Source organism: Mauremys reevesii, linkage group 3 (assembly GCF_016161935.1).
Source record: "Mauremys reevesii isolate NIE-2019 linkage group 3, ASM1616193v1, whole genome shotgun sequence".
Classification (NCBI taxonomy): domain Eukaryota; kingdom Metazoa; phylum Chordata; order Testudines; family Geoemydidae; genus Mauremys; species Mauremys reevesii.
Genome location: NC_052625.1, coordinates 1,077,613 through 1,100,514, shown reverse-complemented (window position 1 = coordinate 1,100,514; position 22,902 = coordinate 1,077,613). Strand labels below are relative to the sequence as shown.

At 46.8% G+C, this 22,902-nt stretch overlaps 1 protein-coding gene across 2 annotated transcripts; it reads right to left on the bottom strand.

Annotated features, from left to right (window-relative positions):
- Nucleotides 1-249: 249 nt before the first annotated feature.
- LOC120401217 (serine/arginine-rich splicing factor 7) lies at nucleotides 250-22,562 on the bottom strand. 2 transcript variants are annotated; one of them, XM_039530887.1, is made up of 9 exons: nucleotides 22,274-22,562; nucleotides 10,497-10,677; nucleotides 9,040-9,216; nucleotides 8,100-8,174; nucleotides 7,915-8,016; nucleotides 6,832-6,885; nucleotides 2,233-2,277; nucleotides 1,644-1,679; nucleotides 250-386 (listed from the first exon to the last, which is right to left on the bottom strand). In XM_039530887.1, the coding sequence occupies exons 1-9, from the start codon at nucleotides 22,299-22,301 to the stop codon at nucleotides 329-331; spliced, it is 756 nt and encodes a 251-aa protein (XP_039386821.1). In that variant the 5' UTR covers nucleotides 22,302-22,562; the 3' UTR covers nucleotides 250-328. The 2 variants fall into 2 exon arrangements, with proteins under 2 accessions (XP_039386821.1, XP_039386822.1); XM_039530888.1 differs by lacking the exon at nucleotides 250-386 and adding an exon at nucleotides 493-861.
- Between the last annotated feature and the right edge of the window lie 340 nt (nucleotides 22,563-22,902).

Here is a 22,902-nt window from a genome sequence, read left to right as displayed (position 1 = left end):
TTTTTTTTTTGTTAAGCAGTAGGGCACCACAAGGAAGTTTTTTAGTTAGAAATACACATTTTATTTCAACGAGGCAATAAAAAAATGTCAATAAAAGAGTCCCACATTTTCAGATCACAGCATGTTAATACATACAACAAAACAAGTTGTGCACTAGTCTACTGATGTGATTTTGCAGAATTTAAATGATCCAGATCCAGGCCAATTGTTATCAGATTGAAATACCCTTCTAGAACTAAGCCCTTACCATATACATCAAAGACACCACAAATCCCTTTTAATAATGTAAACAAAATAACGTTCTTCCCAGAAGGTTAACTTTGAAATTTCAGTCCATTCTTACAGGACTTGCACTCCTCCTTCGAGGGCTTCCTGATGGTGAATGACTGAAAGTGAAAAGAAAACAGAAGTCAGTTGGAGTAACTTCAATATTCATCTGGAACTGCAGAGTCAACACCACCCACCACACCCAGAAAGCCCTTCCCAGCACTGATGAATTTAGTGAGTTAGTTTTTTTTCTAAAACAGACCTTGCAAACATACACTGTTAGACAATATCCTCAAGGATGTAAGAAATCTCAAGTTTGCTATAGAGTCATTAGTCTTTTTAATGAATAAACAATGCATCTTTAAGATTTGACAGTCTTTTCTAAAGTGTCCAAAAGAATAAGAGGAAAAGAACAGAGTAAGGAGGAAAAGGAAGAGTACAAACAAGGTCTCAGTGTGGCATGTTACAAGCTACTCCCCTTCTCATGCACTCCTTCCCTCAGGAGATTTTTACCAAGCTTGGAAGAATTGTCTCCAAGTGTTCAGAAGAGCATACTTACCCAAGTTAATGGAGAATGGTTATAAATGGCTCAGACTAAAATTGAAAAAACAAGGCTAGTGATTAATTACATAAAAACATACAGAAGTTCTAATAAGAACTGATCTGGGCTACAAAAGGAAAATGTAGAGAATTTCATCTTGCTATTACCATGTAGGAACAGCAGACTGTGCAGCTATTTGTTAAGGTAGAGCCAGCAGCAAGGATGACAGCAGTTTGAGTCCATTCAGCCAGATGGGTGTTTGTTACAAGAAGTCTTTAGTTTGTTTTGTTTCACACATTTAATCTGAGCCATTTCCATTTCCCACTATCCTTAGTATTATTCAGATTTTTCCTCTGGCTACAAACATCCCTTGAGAAACTGGGTTCAGTCCTTCTGAAAAAGGTTTAACTGTAAGCCAAAAGTAGCCCATTGCACCTTCTACAAAAGAAGTTAGTCTCATTACAGTCACTGGAGTTTTTAAATAGACTATTTAAAATGGATTCTCCCTGTGATTATTTACCCATAAGTTTCATGTGCTTTTGCTTATCCTCTTGCATGGATCTCAGTTCAATGAAACCTTTACAGAGGCTGGAAGCCCATCAGAAATAGCCCAAGGCAAGCTCTTCACGATGCACCATGTTCCCTCTGGGTGCCTCACTTTAGTAATCAGTGTCACATGCACTAAGGAAGCCCAGTCTCTCCAAAAGATTCCTTTTACTGCTTACAGTTAAGTAAAGGAAAAGGTGCTGGCAAATGCTGACTTTTCAGTAGTGATGACAAGACACTGTAATAATGTGCTATACCCAGCAGTCTTTAGTAGCAAGATTCAACTTACCTTCTCTTTGGAGAGGGGGATCTGGACTTTGATCGGCTGCAAAACAGAAAGAAACACCAAGTGACAACTCAAAGTGACATTACATTACAACAAAACAAGTTCTCCCATACCTAACAACAGTGAGAAACTCTCTGGAACCTTAGTCACCATTTTATATAGGTATCGCTGGCAACACGTCCAAAATTTTTTACGAGGATTTGTTGGAGCATCAAATTAATCCCCACCATCCCTACTACAGCTGTAGCTATATATGCCTTTGCAGCAAACCCTTTTAGGTGTTTTAAGAACAATATTTAACTGTCACAACAATTCTGTGATATAGGGGTGGAGGAGAAGAACAAGTTTAAGAGGAAGCAGTACCGTGGTGGAAACTAAACAGTTAAAACAAAATATGGGGTAGGGAAATCACCCTCCATTCCCCATCTCAGTAAATATTCATGACCTTTGTAGTAAAAATCCCAACTATTAAAACTTAGCAATAACATCCTTCAAATACAAGTGAAATACTGGTTCAAGCAAAGGGCTTTGTGAATCATGATGAAGCAATAGTGACTTCTAAAAGATCTAGTGCATTACATTACATGCTCACCTTTTAGCAGGTGAGCCAGATTTAGATCTACCATGGGACCCAGACCTACAATGGGAGAGAAATAAGGCTCAGCAAGGCACCAGTGGGATGCACATACAGTGAAGTTACCTAAACCAGTGATGATAAAATTCATACTACATGCCAAGAAAACTGTGGAGGGCTGGTAACTGACAGGCAGAAATCCACCCATGTGTGGGGCTTCTGCAGTTACGTTTCAGAAGACAGCTTTTTAATTCAGTACCACACATGCTGCAGTCATCATTCTATTCTAGATATTACTTGAGACAGTTCATATGAGTACATTGTCCAATCAAAGCTATGACTAGTATTTTCACAAAACAATTGAGTGCTGTATTCCAAACTGGCAAGATTCCATCGGGATGGATGTCTTCCACCTAAAAGCCAATCTGTTTTCCAGACAGTACTCTCCTGAAGCTTAGCCATCATCATTTCAATGTTAACACCTTCGCCACTTGAAATCTTCAACCTTGGTTAAGCGTGTCTGCTGAAAGTGAGACATGTTTTCTAGCTATGGAAAGTTAACTGTTCTGAAAAGACTTCCAAAGATGCCAGCTACACTGGAACAAGTTTGAAGTGCACTTCAATGTTACCAATGTTGTCCATGAAAGTAGATGAATTTTCTAGATAGTTTCATCAACAAATAATATTTTAGTTTTCCAGTATTCAAGCCTTTCCTCAACTATTTCCGCATTTCATAAGCTTTGATGTTGTCAGAATTGTGATCGCTATGTTTAGGTAAACCTTGAACTATTACAGGGGTCAGCAAACTTTCAGAAGTGGTGTGCCGAGTTTTCATTTAGTCACTAATTTAAGGTTTTGCGTGCCAGTAATACATTTTAATGTTTTTAGAAGGTCTCTTTCTAGAAGTCTATAATATAGAACTAAACTACTGTTGTATGTAAAGTAAATAAGGTTTATAAAATGTTTAAGAAGCTTCATTTAAAATTAAATTAAAATGCAGAGCCCCCCGGACCGGTGGCCAGGACCCGGGCAGTGTGAGTGCCACTGAAAATCAGCTTGCGTGCCACCTTCAGCACACACGTGCCATAGGTTGCCTACCCCTGAACTATTACATTGAGTTCAGTCAGCAGAACACATCAAGTCATTCAACTAGTGCATCCCTTAATGTCCTTTCTGAACCAAGAACTTGGTTTCTTTGAAACAAATACTGCTTTAGGCAAGTGACACTGCTGTACCTCAGTCCTAATATTAATTCTTGTAAGAATCTAGAGCTCTCAATCATCAAAAGTCACTATGGGTACGTCTACACTACGGGATTATTCCGATTTTACATAAACCGGTTTAGCAAAACAGATTGTATAAAATCGAGTGCGCGCGGCCCCACTAAACACATTAAATCGGTGGTGTGTGTCCACGGTCCGAGGCTAGCATCGACTTCTGGAGCGTTGCACTGTGGGTAGCTATCCCGTAGCTATCCCATAGTTCCCGCAGCCTCCCCCGCTCCTTGGAATTTCCGGGTTGAGATCCCAGTGCCTGATGGGGCAAAAATCATTGTCGCGGGTGGTTCTGGGTAAATGTCGTCAGTCACTCCTTCCTCTGGGAAAGCAACGGGTGGCGATGTAGTCCGAAATCAAAATAAAAAAAGAGCTCCAGCAATGGCGTCTGTGTGGAGATTTTTTAAAAATGATTTTGAATTTCGTCTTCTGTAACGGAGCGCTGATAGAACAGATTTGCCTGCCCTTACTGCGATCACATCTGCATGGTCCATGCTGGAGCTCTTTTTTTATTTTGATTTCGGACTGCATCGCCACCCGTTCTGATCAGAGCTCCACGCTGGGCAAACAGGAAATATTCAAAAGTTCGCGGGGCTTTTCCTGTCTACCTAGCCACTGCATCCGAGTTCAGATTCCTGTCCAGAGCGGTCAGTGGGGCACTGTGGGATACCGCCCGGAGGCCAATACCGTCGATTTGCGGCCACACTAACCCTAATCCGATATGGTAATACCGATACTAGCGCTACTCCTCTTGTTAGGGAGGAGTACAGAAACCGGTTTAAAGAGCCCTTTATATCAATATAAAGGGCCTCAGTGTGGACGGGTGTGGCGTTAAATCGGTTTTACACTCCTTAAACCGGTTTAAACGCGTAGTGTAGACCAGGCCTATGACCGAGAAATTCATAACCTTCCTTCCTTACCAGCTCCATCACACCAAGTGTTGCTCATTTGCTTTTGCATAGACTTTCTTGACACACAAGACAATGAAATTTCACTCATGTGGCCAATTAGTTTATGAAGATAATGCATGAAGCCTGCTACAGTAAACCATACACTGAACTTCACTGGGGTTGTCACTTTCAGGTATTTTCAGAAGCAGAAACCTTGAAACAGGGCACCGATATTTATTCTTTACTTAAGCAATCCCCAGTAGTGTCAGCAGTTAGTTTATGCATTCCACCTCATGTGATGCACATCTTGCAGTGACTGCTGACCATTCTCAGGCCCATGCATCAATACTCATGTAATGAAATATACCAGCATGTTTTCAAGGCAGATATAAGTTGCTCACTCATATTCATTTGTGTTTGATTCCCCCTAACTATTTCTGCAGTATGGCAACACTTGTGCCATTTTCTTGGCTCAGAAAATCTTTCAACAAAAAGAATTAGCATGAGAGCAGTGCCTCCTTAATATAACCAGCATCAGAAACAAGTTCTCCTAATGTGATTTTGTGACATTTTAAAATTAGCAGCAGGATGAGAACGTTTAACTGGTTCTAGAACTTCTATAGCTCTAATGCCAAGCCTTCCCTTTGTTCTTCTGTAAGGAAGCCATGAGAATCGTCTGCTTACCATGCTCAATGAACAGTATCAATGCTTCACCACTTAACTGCACACTTACAGTGACACGGGTAGGCCATGAATAAGTTTAATGTTAAAATGGGAATTCTAGGTGTAATCCCTTCATCTGAGAACAAACTGCTGACTCTGAGAAAACAATCCCAGTGCTAAAACTCAGTAGCCAATGGTATGCAGGGTTATCCAAGAGTCTCCCTCGCTGACATGCAAGTTGATCTTGATTAGTTGTCCTCTGCACATCACTGGCATATACCAATTAAAGTCTGGGCAGATTCAATGAAGATGAAAAGAATGGCCAAGTGGAGAAGTGAACTTGGAGGAAGAAATGTTAAGGCTCACTGTGGCACTTATGAGGTAACAGGTAGAAAGAGCCCACCTTAGCAGCAAGAGAAAGCACACCACACTTCTCCTCCCCCACACTAAACAGGGCTTCTCCCTGTCTCCCTCCCTCCCGAATTTTACTGCACTCATGTCAGTATTTCTCCTCTCTTATCTGTCACCTTCTACATTGGTCCTTCTAGTTAGGATTCACCTCTCCTGCCCCACTACCAAGCAGGGCTTCCCCTACTCTTCATCCTCCCCTTCCCCAAGAAAGTTCTCACCGTCTCTCCCACTTGTAACAGGGATCCTGTCGCTTGCCATCAACAGTAATGGGCTCTTCCTCCCTTCTAGGCAAGGGGCTTTCCCACCTACTCCTCTAGGTGCTGCTTCGCTTTGCTTTCTCTAGGCACGCTCCACGCCCCCACCCCACACAGCTGCGGCTAGAAGAAATGGAAGAGATGCAGCGAGGAGAGAGCTCTTCTTTAATCCTACAGCCTTTCGAGACAGGGAGCAAACCAACGGATGTAGTCGAGAGCAGAGACTGGAACAGCATCATCCGTAATCCCACATTTTAATTCCATCTTTACATAACAGACAGCAGGAGACCTGCTCCATGAATGCCAGCTTCGTTGTCCATGGCACACCCACGCATGGACTGCGGCTTAGAGCTACTCATTATAGAAGTATTAATGAGAACTCCAGCATGAAACGTTTTACACACAATTCTTTAAATCCGGTTTGAGACATTTAATTCCTATGATCCATTCTGTACAAAACAATCCTTCACACTATTATGCCACATTTTAATCTAATTCAGGTACCACAACTAACAGTTGCTGCCCAGTACCGTTCAGAGATCAGCGTTCAGACAGTCTGAGTCAGCAGTAACCAAGAATTTGGGCACTGGTGAGTGAGTCTTTCATGCACTTGTCCTGGGCACGTACCTAGGGCACTACAGAATACCAAGAATCTGGCATGGAGAATCCTTGGGAGGGAACTGCTTTACGTAGTAGCACAACAGTGTGCTTTGACTTCCTGCACGTTAGAAGCAGGAAGGAATTATGATCTCAAATGGGCAAGGTGCATTTGAGTACTAGGACTTACTTCAGTTTTAGGTGACGTGTTTCTCATACATATTAACTGGCATACATGCATACTAGTCACAACTGGTTTATGTACCGAAGGTTTGCCTATTGTTCACCATCACAGATCTAAACCTAAGGTGTCCTGTAAAACTGCAGGTAAAGTAATAAAATCTATTACAAATAAGTCTATGATGTACAATTTTAGAACACTTCATACCCCAAACTTGCTGGAAAAGGAGGTTAGAGAGCACCTAGCATTTACTTAGAATTGAAAAAAAACTAATGCATTTGACCACAAGTTAATTCAGCCTGCAGCTATTAGTTAGTTGCTTTAATCAATTCTGTCAAAGATCTTACCTGCTTCTTGGCCATGTAACAGACCTGGATCTTGATCGTGATCTGGATCTAGATCTAAGTTTGAAAAGAAACTAATAAAAACCAATCCAGCTCCAGGAGAAAGTATTACGATGATTAAAGTAGCCTATCAAAGTAGCCTTGTTGCCGATTGGTGCTCAAGATCACAGGACCTACAGGGTGCATAGGACAATCTGAACAGACACCTAGATTACACAGAATAAGGTTATAGCTTTATCCATGTTGTCCCAAAAGCTCAGTGCTTGCCTACATGGTGGGGTAATGTACTGCACATTAATTTGTCCGTGTAGCCCGTTTTTGTTTGAAAAAGCACTATGTTAAAGCACACCAGAGAACCTTTAGTGCACACCAGCAGGGTCTACCCAGACCAATTAATGCACAAACATATTAATGCTCTTTAGAAGTCACATTGCAATAGTGCACATTTCTGCTCTGTGTAAACAAGCCCTCAGAAAACTCTTTTTTCGCTATCTACTTTAGTTCAAGAGGAACTAAAGTTAATGCATTCCCCCTGTCAAAGTTAAACTCAGGACTCACAGTTTGTCAGACCACTCTGTTTTATTAGCACAGTGCTCTGCTAATAACACCCAGATAATGTGAGCACCATGCAAGACACAAACTATCTTATTTATACAGATAAAGGGTGAGAACTTAACAAGATAACAAAGGAAGCAGAATCAGAACCAGAATCAGAACCTGGGCTAGGCATGCATATCTTATTTTTTTACTAACTATTACCCATTTTTTGTTAATGTTTTGCCATTAGCACCATTGTTTATGCCTAATGTTTCTTTTCCTGGCACCTGTATTTTAACATTTCTTATTTCTGCTTAAAGGTACATACAACATTTCTTTAATCCATTCTTATTTTTACAATATAATTTATTTTACTTTTACACCCCATAGCCCTTTTAAAGGAGTTATAGTTCGGTCTTGAGGGTTGTCAGGCCTTTTTCAAAGAGTCTGCTCTGCAAACACGGAAAGTTACACTTCCCACAAATATATCTGAATTTACAACCTTAATAAAAACATTATCTGGTAGTTATTGTGCATAACAACAATTACCTTGATCTTTTTAAAGAACCCGATCGGGACCTGCGGGGTGAGGCTGATCTAGATCTACGAGGAGAGACAGATCTGGATCTGCGAAGGGAAGCTGACCTGGACCTGCAGGGAAAAATTTAAAAATATAATTATGCAATGTTTGACATCTCTTAAAAAAGGGAAGCACAAGACAGCCTGAAACTCACCTCCTACCACGGCTTCGGCTGCGTGACCGAGAATACCTTCTTCCTCTGGACCTTGAATGAGATCTAGAACGTGACCTAATTGTAGGTTAGAAAAAATAAGTATTAAAAAACAACTTTAGCAATTAGCGCACGTGAGCCTCTGTTGAAGTCAAAATTTCAGACAACTAAAAATTAGTGTCTGTCAGTTGGAAAAACTCAGGGCCTATTTGCTTTGAGTATTTTTACTCCCTAGAAAAGATGTTAAGCTGAATTACATTTAGAATTACATGATAATATAAAAACACTGTAATGTGTATTAAAATAAACCTTGCAAGTTTGCAGGTCGACCCTCTTTGGCCCAAGGTCTAGCAGATCTAGACGATCTAGAAGTATCTATAGCCGATCGCTGCATCTAGGTGTTCTCTTCAATCTAACGACGATCAAACTGACAGCCAAATGAGCCAGGGTGAGGCTTGATTGACGCAAGAAGATTTTTCTAGGTGGGAATGTGGTCAATCTGGTGTTCCTCTTTCTAAACCGGAGGGGGGGGGCCCCAATTGAAAGCCAAATTTACTGTTACGGCGATCACCGTCTCAAATTTTCTGCCCTTTAAAGAATATGGTGAAGCTAGGTGTAGATGGCTCGAGGGGATCTGGCCTCTTATGCTGATCACCTCAAGGTCTAGAAGGATCTTAATTGTCGGATTTTGCAAGGCGCCTCAGCATGATATCTTAAGGCTCGTGACATTCTGAATCAAGGCGACTGACTCAAACGAAGAAACCTGAAAGGTTTTGACCAGGTTGATTATTAATATATTAACATTTATATGAAATAACAAATTGTAATATATGCCTGTATAATTACAGCATTAAAGTTAAATTAAACTGGCATAACATTCTCTTCTTGGCTAACGACAACAGTAACTGGTGAAAAGAACCAATCACTCCTTTCACACACATACCTGCTCCTCCTTCGACGACTATAGCGATGACAGTCATAAGCATAATGACCTTTCTCGCCACATTCGTAACATCGGTCGTTAGGATCAAATGGTCGCCGTGCAGGAGGTCTATCATAGCGGGAGCGGCGGGGCATGCCTGTTGACAGCTCAACTCTCACTCGCGAGCCACAAATCACCCTGTAATTTGATTTATAAAAAATATCAATTAATAATCTGGTATTATTCCTTATCTAATACCTATAAAATAAGAAAGCCAATCTCTAAAGAACCACTAACATTTGAGAATCCCAATGCTGTAAAAGAGCTACATCTTTTAAACCCTGATCTACACCTAACACTTAGGTCAACCTAGTTATGTCACTCAGGGGTGTGAAAAATTCTCATCTGAGAGATGTAGGTAAGCCTACACAAGCCCTGTTGTAGACGCTAGGGATGTAAAATATTAAACGGTCAAATGGTTAACCGATAAGTATTAGTCTTACCGTTACTATATTGCAGTTAACGTTCAAAACAGATTGCCCCCGCTCCCACATCCGAGCACACTGTATGCATTAACAAATCCGTCTCTTCTCTATCCTCATCCTGCTCTCCAGTCAGCGGCAGCGCCCAGGGCAGGACAAGCCGAGCTGTCCTTGCACGGCAATGGCTTGAGAGCCCGGAACAGCGGTGCCTCGCTCCCCACCAGGAACCAGCACAGCAACCCCGGCCGGGCAACATGGCATCCTCCACAGAAACAGGCCCCCTGCCTGGGGAGCAGCCGCCACCCCCCGCTGGCCCAGCACCTCGCGAGACTATGCTGAGCCCTGGACACCATCCGGACTCCTACCGTGTGGGCGGCTACTCAGGGCGCCGCTCGCTGCTGCCACATGATGTCGGTACGGCGGGCTGAGGGGCCAGGTGGCGCTGGGCACTAACTCCGGCCGCTGCTGCTACTAGGGAGGTCTCGCTGCCTCCTGGCCCATGGGGCGGCCAGGGAGCTGGGCAGCAAGGGGCACGTGACCGGAACTAGCCAAAGTCCCGCAACGTACCGAGGGAGACCAGTATCTCCCTCGCCATGACACCTCCCAATCACCATAATACTCCCAGATCACGTAATGGTCTCTCCCTCCCTGCACCTCCCATTGCCATAACAATGCGCAGGAGGGAGTGGTGACGGGGTGCCAACTGGGGATGTAAAATATTAAACCGTTAACCGATATAATTTTAATAGCTTAAATGGGTATTTTTAAAAAATGATATTTATATCCCTAGTAGACACTATGAGGTTTATGGAAGAATTCTACCGTCCTCGTCTCCCAAGGGTTGGATTTACTACAGCGATGGAGATACTCTTTCCATCACTGCTGTAGCAAGTGTCTACACTCCAGTGGGGCGGTGGCAATGCTGCTGTCACACTTGTAGTGCAGACATACCCTTAGTCAGAAGTTAAGGCCACCGGAAATACAATGCATTCGTACTTTCCATCCAAACCTCGAACTGCATCTTCAGCATCTCTTGGGTCTTCAAACTCCACGAAGGCGAAGCCCGGCGGGTTCCGCGCGATCCACACGGTGCGCAGGGGCCCGTAGTAGCTGAAGGCTCGCTCCAGCTCGCCCTTGCCGGCCCCGGTGCCCAGGTTCCCCACGTACACCTTGGTCTCTGCAAGAGCAAGTCACGCGGTCGTTGAGTGACTGAGTAGCCCTCCCCAGACCCACCACGTCTCCACAGTTCAGCAACGCGGCCAGTGTAACATTACAAACTGCTATCATCACAATTCGCTACTGGCAGAAGTTACTGACAAGTAGGTGTTCTTTTTTTGCTGCCCTGTCACAATTTGTTGTCTCTGCCTTTCCCATACTCCCATCCCAGGTAGCAAATTGTGACAGATGGGGTAGACCTATCACAACTTTCTACCTCTCATCTTCCTCGTCCCCATCAAACTGGGGGGCACAGAATATATTTGGGGGCAGGGGGGATTGAGAAGCTTTAGGGGGGAAAAATGACTGCACACATTTTACCCACAGCAATGAACAACTAGCAAAGCTGATTCCTCCAGACATATCAGGTCCTCAGACGGCACTGTGCATTTGACTCTAGACAGACGGATTTCTGTTTAGCTTGCAGAGCATTATCCAAAGTCGCTGCCATCTGTACATTAATCCGTTTACTACGATGCAGTGTGCACATTTAATTGAAGACAGAAGGGGATCTCCAGATAGTTGTCTCGAGTGTCCAACCCAGGATGGAATTGCTCTGCTCCAAAAAACAGGTGCACCTATCACACTAGTAACAACAGTGTGATGCAAGTAAGCAGTATCTCACTTAAAATTTACATTACTATATACTTAAATGGCTCTGTTTGAATCAATGCCTTCTTGTTTTTAATATTTAGGGAGAGTTGCATGTTGATTTTTTTTTAAATTGGTATATGTACTTGTGTGTTTGTGGGGGGGGTTAAATTACTACAGACACAAAGAAGGGGGCATGATCAGGGGTTAGAGCAGTGGCTTTCAACCTTTCCAGACAACTGTACCCCTTTCAGGAGTCTGATTTGCCTTGTGTATCCCCAAGTTTCATCTCACTTAAAAACTATTTGCCTACAGAATCAGACAAAAAATACAAAAGAATCACAGCCCACTCCTACTGAAATACTGCTGACTTTCTCATTGTTACCATATGATACAATAAATCAAGTGGAATATAAATATTTTACTTACATTTCAGTGTATAGAGCAATATAAACAAGTCATTGGCTGTATGAAATTTTAGTTAGTGCTTTTGATGAGTTGATGTATCTCCCCTGTAATACCTCTGTGTACACCCAGAGGTATGTATACCGCTGGTTGAGAACTACTGGGTTAGAGCACTCAGTTTGGATGTGCGAAACACTATTCACATCATTTTTCCCATTCTGCCTGAGGGAGGAATTGAACTTGGGTATATCACATCCAAGGCAAGGGCACTAACCACTAGGCTAGAAGCAATAAGGTAACTTGTAACTTAATCCACTAGGCAGCCTCTGAGCACAACTACAGGATAAGGCCCACATGCAAAATGAGCATTGTCTCCCATCATCTTCCCTGGTTTGTGAATTGCTCTGGGCTTAGGTGGGATATAGGTATCCAGATGCCTAGAGTAAGGCAGCAGCGCGCATACTTAAAGATAGACATGTAGGCACCTAAGGAACTTTACCCTGAGAATACAGAAACCTAGTGCTTAAAGGGTTTGGCGAGATTTTGGGAATTGCAGTGGAACTTAAAATTGGGACAGAGGCATCTAAATCTTTGTGAATCTAGCCCTGAGTCTCTTTATAGAGGAACAAAGAGGACCCAGGAATTACAGGCCAGTCAGCCTAACTTTGATACCTAGAAAGATACTGGAACAAATTATTAAACAGTCAATTGGTTAAAATCTAGAGGATAACAGGGTTATAAGGAATAGCCAGCACAGACCTATCAAGAACAAATCTTGCCAAACAAACCTGATTTCCTTCTCTGGCAGGATTACTGTCTAACGGGATGGGAGGAAGCAGTAGATGTGATATATCTTGATTTTAGTAAGGCTTCTGAGTCCCACATGACATTCCCATAAGCAAACTAGGGAAATATGTTCTAAATGAAACTACTATAAGGTAAGGGCATAACTGGTTAAAGATGATACTCGAATAATTATCAATGGTTCGCTGTCAATTTGGGAGGGCGTATCTAGTGTGGACCTGCAAAGGTCGATCCGGGGTCCAGTACTATTCAATATTTTCCCTAATTACTTGGATAATGAATTGGAGATTATGCTTATAAAATGTGCTGGTGATACCAAGCTGGGAGGGATTGCAAGCACTTTGGAGGACAGGAGTAGAATTCAAAATGACCTTGACAAATTGGAGGCCAGCAACTGGCTAATTAGCCCCACCCACTACACCTGGGAAAAACACCTGCAGCTTAACTGGTTGATCCTCATAAAAGGAAGAGCAGGAACTAGAGCAGAGGTATTGTAATACCAGCCAAAGGCTACAACAACTACTCCAAGAAACAAGTAGACAGAAGGCAAATGGTAGGAAATCCTTTTATCACAAAGGCTCTGAGGTAAGAACCAGGAACTTTTAGGTTGATGAACTTATGGGTGTGAGGGATAGAGTTGAACTTTAGATCTTGTCTTGTTGAGGAGATTTGAAATAACAGAAAAAGCCCACAACTAACCCTGCTAGAAACTACCTCCCTGGGCTCTGAGAAGGTTCCAGGAAGAATTCCCCCAGGGAAAGGATTAGCTGAGCAAGTCTATACCCAACTGGAAGAGGGTGCTATAAGACAGCCCCCAATCCTTCACGCTGCCACACTATTTATGGATGTTTCTGGCTAGGTGATCAGCTCTGCACTCTGTACATGAGCTAAGAAAAACATCAAAGTTTTAAGTTAGCTGAAAGGATGTAACAAAAATCCATACTGTGTCCTCATACCTTTGTGGGTATCACAATAATAGACTCATTAGTATTACCATCATAATATAAGAAAGATGTTGTTTGTATATGTATGCAGTATTGTTGCAAACTTCCCTGGGATAAGATATGGTTTATAGTGGGGTAATGAGCAGGTAAAGGCAGAAATTAAAGAGGAATCTTCTCAGTTAAAGCACCAAACGTGAACCAATTGGCTAATTCTAATGGGATAAGAGTACCACCACTTTAGATGCATTGCTCAGAGATGGGATCACTGAACACCTATGCCACCACTCGCTGCATGCACAGCAGGATCTAGCACACGAGTCGGCAACCTACAGCACGCATGCCAAACACGGCACGCTGCTGCCTGCTGCTGTCCCGGCCCCCAGCCCCACTCAGCCCCCACTGCTCTCCCCTGCGGGGGCAGAAGCTTGGTCCTGCGGCAGCCAAGCTTCCCCCCTCCCCCACTGTGGTGCTTTCCTGCCCCTCCTCCTCTCCTTCCCTGTGCGGATCAGCTGATGGCCCTTGCGAGGGGGAGGGGGAAGAGTGGCAGCCTGCTCCCGGTAGAGGAGGCAGAGAAGAGGTAGGGATGGGGCTCTGGGGAAGGGGGTGGAACAGGGCATATCCCTCCCAGCCCCCTGCCATGAGCGGCTCAGGGCAGGGGGCTGGGAACACCCCCATGAGCTTAACACCTCAGCCTTCTGCCCTGCACCCCCCCAGCCCTGACCCTTGGAACCCCCATAAACCCCAAGCCTCTGCCCTGACCCCTGGAACCCCCTCCCCTCCAAGGTCTGGGGTCCCAGTTGCCAGCCCCTTGACAGCCGGCATCCTGGCCACAGGGCCCGCTCAGCCCGCTGCCAGCCTAGGTGAACAGAACCCCAGGCTGGCAGCGTAAGATCAGCATTTTTATTTAATTGAAGCTTCTTAAATATTTTGAAAACCTTATTTACTTTACATACAATCGTTTAGTTATATAATATAAACTTATAGAAAGAGACCTTCTAAAAAGTTAATGTATTACTGGCACACAAAACTTTAAATTAGAGTGAATAAATGAAGACTCGGCACACCACTTCTGAAAGGTTGCCGACCCCTGATCTAGCATCATGCTATCAGGCCTTCTTTCTCCAGCTCATGAAAGATGTCCTGATCCGCACAGGACAGAAAGGAAGAGCAAGGTTACCTTAAATTCTAACCTTAACATTTCAGTAAGTGGCTTATCAGCCCAAAATTGACAACTGTGAAATAGTGCAAAGGCTTTTCTGTAAGTTAAGAGATACTCCAGTACTACACTCCTACTCTTTGGATACAAAAAGTGGATAAACCTGGACTAGCTCAAATTTTAAAACTGTTCAAAACAAGCCAAAGGTCTGATTATTAATAGTGTTGGGGAAGGACTCCTGCAATTTTCTTTGGTTGCCCTGACTGCTACTGTCAACACTGGCCACTTTCATTTTGAATGAAAATGTCCACACAGGGTTTTATGGTGCTTTAATATATGCACATTAATTTCACACCCTCTAGACATTCCCTTAATAAAAGCAGATAAGGCAAATTGAGGGGGACAAAGCCTATTAATTCCTTTAGTTCAAAATGCTTTATCTGGTTTTCCATAACACCCACAAAAATGGAGAGTTGTAGACATATAGACCCAAGTACCTCTGATGGTAAAGGAGCAGAGCTAGCCCCACAATCACAGTATCTGTCAAGCTATGAATGTTTCATTTAACAGCCTAGCCAGAATCAGTCTGTGTCCTCGTTCTTAAGAAAATGCTACATTTCAGTGACTTTTTTTTCATACAGAAGGCTATGAAATTAAAATATACAATTGGAAGTATAAACAATGCAGCAGAAAAAGCAATATTTATGCATGCAACAAATGAAGTAAGGAGGACAGTGAATTTCAGCATTTGCAGGATGGGGAATTACTTACAGAAATAAGGATTTTAAGTGTTTTCAATGAGGGGAGGGAGAGAATCTCACTACTGGATGTCCAAAACAGTATTTAATGTTACTGGTATGTATAACTGTTCTAGATATATGAATTGTTTGGGTGAGGCAATGGGAAAGTATGACGATAGTGTACCTTAACTCAAAGAAAAAGGCAAATTTAAAATAACCCCTATTTTTAATTTCATCACTTTTGTGGGTGTATGACTCATGCTGTTTCAATGTGTCTATCTTGGGGTTGTATACCTATGCTAACTTTTTTTTAAAAAAAAAAAGTAGAAATTTGCCTTTGAGAATGCCTTCATATGATAGTATAGTACCCTGAGAGCCAGGTTTTAAAAAGGTATTTAGGCAACAAGTGGGATTCTCAAAAGCATCTAGGGGCTTTCAATCTTTGCAAATCTGGCCTGTAGTGAATATTGTGGAACCAAGTTCCACAAGTGTTGATATGAGGAAAGCATTAGGGTCCTGGAGAAAGTGACAAAACAGCACCTTGCAAATGCAATCCCCAGGGGTGGATTAAAGGAAACTGAAGAAGCTGTGATACCAACCTAGCAAATCTGTCAGCTTTGATGCCCTATGATCCCAAAGAATAAATTGGTTTTTTTGTTTTGTTTTTTAAAGGGAGGGGGACATTCAGAACTAACTGCTAATGTCACAATACAAAGTGCTCTCTGAGAAACACTGAGATGTGAGAAGAAATACTGGTGTTAGTTTCAGCAACGATTATTTGCTCTTAGAAGTATGTACCAGGTAAAGGAAGTGCTAAGAGCAATAAGTCACATTTTAAAAAAGGAAACAAAGGCCTGGTCTACACTAGGAGGTTATGTCGAATTTAGCAGCGTTAAATCGAATTAACCCTGCACCCGTCCACACAATGAAGCTATTTAGTTCGACATACAGGTCTCTTTAGTTCAATTTCTGTACTCCTCCCCGACGAGGGGAGTAGCGCTAAATTCGACATGGCCATGTCGAATTAGGGTAGGTGTGGATGGAATTCGACGCTAATAGCTCCGGGAGCTATCCCACAGTGCACCACTCTGACGCTCTGGACAGCAGTCCGAGCTCGGATGCTCTGACCAGCCACACAGGAAAAGCCCTGGGAAAATTTGAATTCCTTTTCCTGTCTGGCCAGTTTGAATCTCATTTCCTGTTTGGACATCGTGGCGAGCTCAGCAGCACTGGCAACGATGCAGAGCTCTCCAGCAGAGGTGTCCATGCAATCTCAGAATAGAAAGAGGGCCCCAGCATGGACTGATATCGGGAAGTCTTGGATCTGATCGCTGTGTGGGGCGATGAGTCTGTGCTTTCAGAGCTGCGCTCCAAAAAAAGGAATGCAAAGATCTACAAGAAGATCTCCAAAGCCATGACAGAGAGAGGATACAGCCGGGATGCAACGCAGTGACACATGAAAATCAAGGAGCTGAGACAAGGCTACCAGAAGACCAAAGCGGCAAACGGACACTCCCCTTTCATGCATTCTATGAGGCACTGCATTCCATTCACAACTACCCACCGCCACCACCCCGACCGACCAGTGGACTGGGACTGGATGGGATAGTGTCGACGATGTTCTCGGAGAGAGAATGGGAGGGGAAGATGAGAGATGAGAGGAGAGCGAGAGACGCAGGCAGCAGCCAGCGCTTACAATTTTGATTTCCTCGGCAGATCCCATCACCCTCACTCCCCACGTTATCCTCCCCCTCCCTCCAATCGGAAATCCCGATCCTGAATCAGGGATCAGTCAGTCAGTACACATTTTTAACAAACATTTTATTTTAATTATTAAGAAAAGAGGAATAATATATATGAAGAATAGAGATCAGGGGATAGAACAGAAACTTAAAATCCTCTCCTCTTCCTCGAAGGAGGTAATTGAAAAGCCTCTGCATGAGGTTCCTGGGGGAGAGGGCCTTCCTCCGTGGTCCCCTTGGTAGCCTGTGAAAAAAGTGTGTATCTGCAGTCAGTCATTCATTCCCTCGAGCAGCGGCGGCGGGGGCCTGCTTTTTTTTTGCTTTGCTTTTCACGCAGGTCTTTATCTGTGTCACTCACTGATGATCCTCAGAGTGATCTCGCTCATGGTGACCTGCTTTGAATTAGGGGAATGTTAGTATTGGGACTGCTTGCCTGTTCCTTTACATAACTATAACCGGCGGTTTACAGCCACGCGGTGGAGGTGGGACAGGGGCAGCATACAGGGATCTTTCCCGGGGACAGCCGCGAGGCGGTGGGACAGGGGCAGAGTTCATGCTTTCTGGACTGCCGGCAGCAGGAACTGGCCAACGCTAGGAGCATTGCTTTGACCGTGAAAGGAGGGCACTGCTATAAATTAAGTTTTAAGCAGCCAAAAGTCTACAGCTTACCACGTCTACCTGCTACTCAAATTCTGCTGTGCTGCCCCACTTGTCTGATCTCCACTGCAAGACCCCAGGCACTGAATGCGAAGGCCGAAAATTCGAACTTGTCCTGAGTGCGCATGAGATAGGTGCTGTGCATGGTCTTGTTCAGAGACAGACTAGACTATGTTCATTGTTCGCAAAAATGTATCTTTGTAAGGAATTCACTCCCTTTTTCCCCATCACACAGCTGCAACTGTCTCCCGACCTACCCCGGCATCCCCCTCACAAAGGCTGGCGCAGATTAGGCGGCGAAAGAAAAGAACACGGGACGAGATGTTCTCAGAACTTATGGGCTGCTCCCGAGCCGAGGCGGCCCAGCAGACCCAGTGGAGGGAGAACATGTCGCAGTACCAGCGCTCACAGAGCGAACAGGAGGCGGCAGGAAGACCAGCAGGCGACTCAAACGCTGCTTGGACTAATGAGGGAGCAAACAGACATGCTCCAGCGCCTTGTGGATGTTCTGCAGGACCGGAGGCAGGAGGACAGAGCCCCACTGCAGTCTCTCTCTAACCGCCCTCCCCCGCCACAAAGTCCCATACCCCCCTCACCCAAAGTACCAAGAAGGAGGGGCGGCAGGGGCCGTGAAAACTGTCACTCCACCCCTGCAGAGTGCTCAAGTACAAGAAGGCTCTCATTCCCAAAATTTTGATAAGTTCTTTCCTTCCCGCCTCACCCAAGCCCCCGTCCCAGTTTCATCCCCTAACCGTCTAGTTGATAAATACTTTTCTGTTAATTACTGTTTCCGTCATGTTCTTTTAGAGGAGATTGTGTTTGAACGGGGGGGAAGGGGGTTGGTAATTGGACAGGACAGTCACCTTTACCAGGGTACAGACACGGGGGCAGGTTCAGCAGCAGGTCACACACACAGTGCAGTCACTAGGCACCCTGGGAGGTGGTTTTCATGTTCGGAGGGGACGGGGGGGGACGACTATGTGACTTTGTGGTGGGGGAGGGCGGTTAGAGATCTTATGCAGTGGTCCTTATCCTGGATCACAGAGCCACGCAGCAGGGGATCTGTAACCGTCCTCCCCTGCCACAAAGTCACATAGCCACCACACACAGAGTCCCGAAAAGGAGGGGTGGCAGGCTCCGTTGAAACAACCAGTCCACCACTGCAGACCGCTCTAGGAGCAGGAGCCTGTCATTCCTCAAGTTTAGAAGCGGTCTTTACATCACTACACACACTACCCACCACAGTCAGCATCCCAGTTTCAACCCTTTACCGCGAAATCAGTAATAAAGAAAATGGTGTTAAAGTTCCATGTATTTTATTTTTAAACATGTGTTGGAAGGGGGGGAACGGGGTATGTAACTGCAGAGGATAGTCAACATTAACTGGGTAAAGAAACGGGGGCAGGTTCAGCTTCTCTGTAAACAAACTTAATAGTCACAGGTTACCCTGCTCACTGAGGAACCTAGCTTTCAAAGCGTCCCGGATGCACAGCACTTCCCCCAGGGCTCTTCTAATCGCATGTCTGTCTGGCTGGGAGTAATCAGCAGCCAGGCTATTTGCCTCAACCTCCCATCCCGCCATAAAGGTCTTCCCCCTTGCTCTCACAGAGATTGTGCAGCACACAGCAAGCTGCAATAACAATGGGGATAGTGGTTTCGCTGAGATCTGAGCGAGTCAGTAAGCTTCTCCATCTCCCCTTGAGAGGTCCAAAAGCACACTCCACCACCATTCTGCACTTGCTCAGCTGGTAGCTGAAGAGTTCTTTGTCACTGTCCATGGCACCTGTATAGGGCTTCATGAGCCAGGGCATTAGCGGGTAGGCTGGGTCCCCGAGGATCACTATAGGCATCTCCACATCCCCAACAGTTATTTTGTGGTCCGGGAAGAAACTACCTTCCAGCAGGCGTCTAAACAGACCAGAGTTCCTGGAAAACACGCCCGTCATGAACCTTGCCCGGCCATCCGACGTTGATGTTGGTAAAATGTCCCGTATGGTCCACCATTGCTTGCAGCACCATTGAAAAGTAGCCCTTTCGGTTAATATACTGGCTGGCCTGGTAGTCGGGTCCCAGGATAGGGATGTGAGTTCCATCTATAGCCCCACCACAGTTTGGGAATCCCATCGCGGCGAAGCCATCTATGATGACCTGAACGTTTCCCAGGGTCACTACCTTTGAGAGCAGTAGCTCAACGATTGCGTTGGCTACTTGCATCACAGCAACCCCCACGGTAGATTTGCCCACGCCAAAGTGGTTCGCTACTGACCGGTAGTTGTCTGGCGTTGCAAGTTTCCAGAGGGCTATGGCCACTCGCTTCTACACAGTCAGGGCTGCTCGCATCCGGGTGTCCTTGTGCTTCAGGGCAGGGGACAGCAACTCTCAGTTCAAGGAAAGTGCCCTTACGCATCCTAAAGTTTCGCAGCCACTGTGATTCATCCCAGACCTGCAGCACTATGCAGTCCCACCAGTCCGTGCTTGTTTCCCGGGCCCAGAATCGCCGTTCCACAGCATGAACATGACCCATTGCCACCATGATGTCCACGGCGCGGGGTCCCGTGCTTTGTGAGAGGTCTGTGCCACTCTCAGACTTCATGTCCTCACCGCGCTGCCGTAGCCTCCTCGCCCGATTTCTCAGCATCTGACTGTGAAAAAGGTGGACGATAAGGTGCGAGGAGTTGACAACGGCCATAACTGCAGCGATGATCGCAGCGGGCTCCATGCTCGCCATGCTGTGGCGTCTGCGCTGTCACTCACCAGAAAAGTGCGCAAACTGATTGTCTGCTGGCGCTTTCAGGGAGGGAGGGCGGGAGTGACGGTTGAATGACGACAGTTACCCAAAACCACCCTCGACACATTTTTCCCCCCAGCAGGCATTGGGGGCTCGACCCAGAATTCCAATGAGCAGTGGGGACTGCGGGAACTGTGGGATAGCTGCCCACAGTGCACCGCTTCCAATGTCGACGCTTGCCCCGTTAGTGTGGACTCACAAAGTCGAATTACTGTCCTTAGTGTGGATACACAGGTTCGACTTTGTAATATCGGTTCCACAAATTCGATTTAAGTAGAATCGAACTACTCTGGTAGTGTAGACATACCCAAAGGCATCACACTACACCCTGGATTACTCAGAATACCGCTTAAGACAAGGCTGTATGCTGGTCTCAGGCTTTATGCAGACAGATGAGCTGGGGGAGTCTCTCTCACACACATTAAGGACACCTCATAGCGGGGGGACGGGAGTCTCTTACACGTGTGCACACACTAAGGACACCCTATAGTGGGGGTGGGTGGGGAGAGTCACACAAACACTAAGGACTCTGCATAGCTTTGTGGGGAGAGTCTCTCACACGCTAAGGACACCCCATAGAGAAGAGGTGGAGTCTCTCTCACTCACATACACTAAGGACACCCCATAGCAGGGGTGGGGGGGGGAGAGTCACACACACACAGGACACCCCATAGCGTGGGGGGGGAGAGTCTCTCACACACACACACACTAAGCACACCCCATAGCGGGGGGGGGGGAGAGTCTCTCACACACACACACAGGACACCCCCTAGTGGGTGTGGGGGGGGAGGCACGCACCCCATAGCGGGGGAAGAGTCACACACACACACACACACACTAAGGACACCCCCTAGTGGGGGGGGGAGTCTCTCACACACACACACACAACACCCCCTAGCGGGGGGGGGAGGAAGGGTCTCACACGCACACAGAACACCCCCTAGCGGGGGGGAGGGGAGAGTCTCTCTCACACGCACACAGAACACCCCCTAGCGGGGGGGAGGGGAGAGTCTCTCTCACACGCACACAGAACACCCCCTAGCGGGCAGGGGGAGGGAGAGTCTCACACACACACAGGACACCCCCTAGCGGGGGGGGGAGAGTCTCTCTCACACACACACACACACACACACCTAGCGGGCAGGGAGGGGAGTCTCTCACACACACACAGGACACCCCCTAGCGGGGGGGGGGGAGACACAAACCGCCTCTGGGCTGCACGGAGCCCGTGCCAGCCCCAGCCCCGGGACGGGGGCGCTGAGCGGTGCAATCCTGCCCCGGGGACCCCTCGCCCTGCGGAGGGCACCAGTCACCTCCCCCCGGCCCTGCCTGGCAGCGCCTCAGCCCGCCCCCTCCCTGCCTGCGTCCGCCCCGCGCACTACCGCCCCCTCCCGGCAGCGGGCGGCTACTGCAGCCGCTGGGCCTGGCCATAGCCGGCTCGCAGGCGCATGCTCAGTAGCAGCCGGGCGGCGCCCCTCCCCCGCGGAGGCGAGCAGAGGGAGGCGCTGCGCGCGCCGCCACTCAGCGGACAGTCCCCGGCCCCGCCCCCACTGAGGTGCCGCCATCTTTGTTGACACCGCCTCCATTTCGCTCCTCAGCGCTCCCGCAGCCCGGCGCTCCCGCAGCGGCGCGCGCCCGACCTGCGCAAAATGGCGCTGCCCCAGCGAGCCCCGCGCAGGCCACTCCCCTGGGCCCCGAGCAGGAGAAAAGCGACGGCGGCCCGGCACTTACCGCCTCCATAGCGCCCGTAGCGAGACATCGTCCCGGCTCCGGCTGCAGCTCCGCGCCAGGCCGTTCGCGCGCATGCGCCGGGAGCCCCCGAGAGAGCGACTGCGCATGCGCACGCCTCTCTTCTTCCCCCCCACCCGTTTGCGCGCGCCGGCTGAGGCAAAGCGGGAAGCGGAACCGGACTCCTGTTGTTCTTGGTTTCTATAGTAACGCGCCGTAGTGCGGTGCGGCCTGAGGTGTCACGGGCCGTTCAGCGGGGGCGGGCCCCTGGAGAGCCCCTCTGGGGGCGGGGCCCTAGTGCAGCGGGGTGGGGAGTTGTGGGGCGGGGCCTTTTATGGCCCCAGAGGGGCGTGGCCCTAAGGCAGTTGGGGGGGTGGGGGCTGGGCCCCAGGATGAGGGGCAGCAGGGCCCCAGGAGAGCTGGAGTGTGACATTTAGTGTGACTCATTTAACGTTAATGGGCCTTGATAATCTTCTCCCCCCTGCCTAGGGCTGTTCACACCACCAGGGGTAGGTCGGCTGAAGGGCATCGCTATGGATGTGGGGTGCTTCACACCCCCCCCCCAGTGACACAGTTATAGTGACCTACCTTCCTAGTGTAGACTAAGCCCAAGAGTTGTGTAACCACATGTT

Excerpts from the sequence above, each read along its gene's own strand:
- LOC120401217 (XM_039530887.1), bottom strand. The coding sequence starts at position 22,301 with ATGTCTCGCTACGGGCGCTATGGAGGCG. Across the intron at positions 8,017-8,099 it reads AGCCGAAGCCGTGGTAGGAG|GTCCAGGTCAGCTTCCCTTC; the intron begins GTGAGTTTCAGG and ends TTTTCCCTGCAG. Across the intron at positions 2,278-6,831 it reads GTTACATGGCCAAGAAGCAG|GTCTGGGTCCCATGGTAGAT; the intron begins GTAAGATCTTTG and ends CTCCCATTGTAG.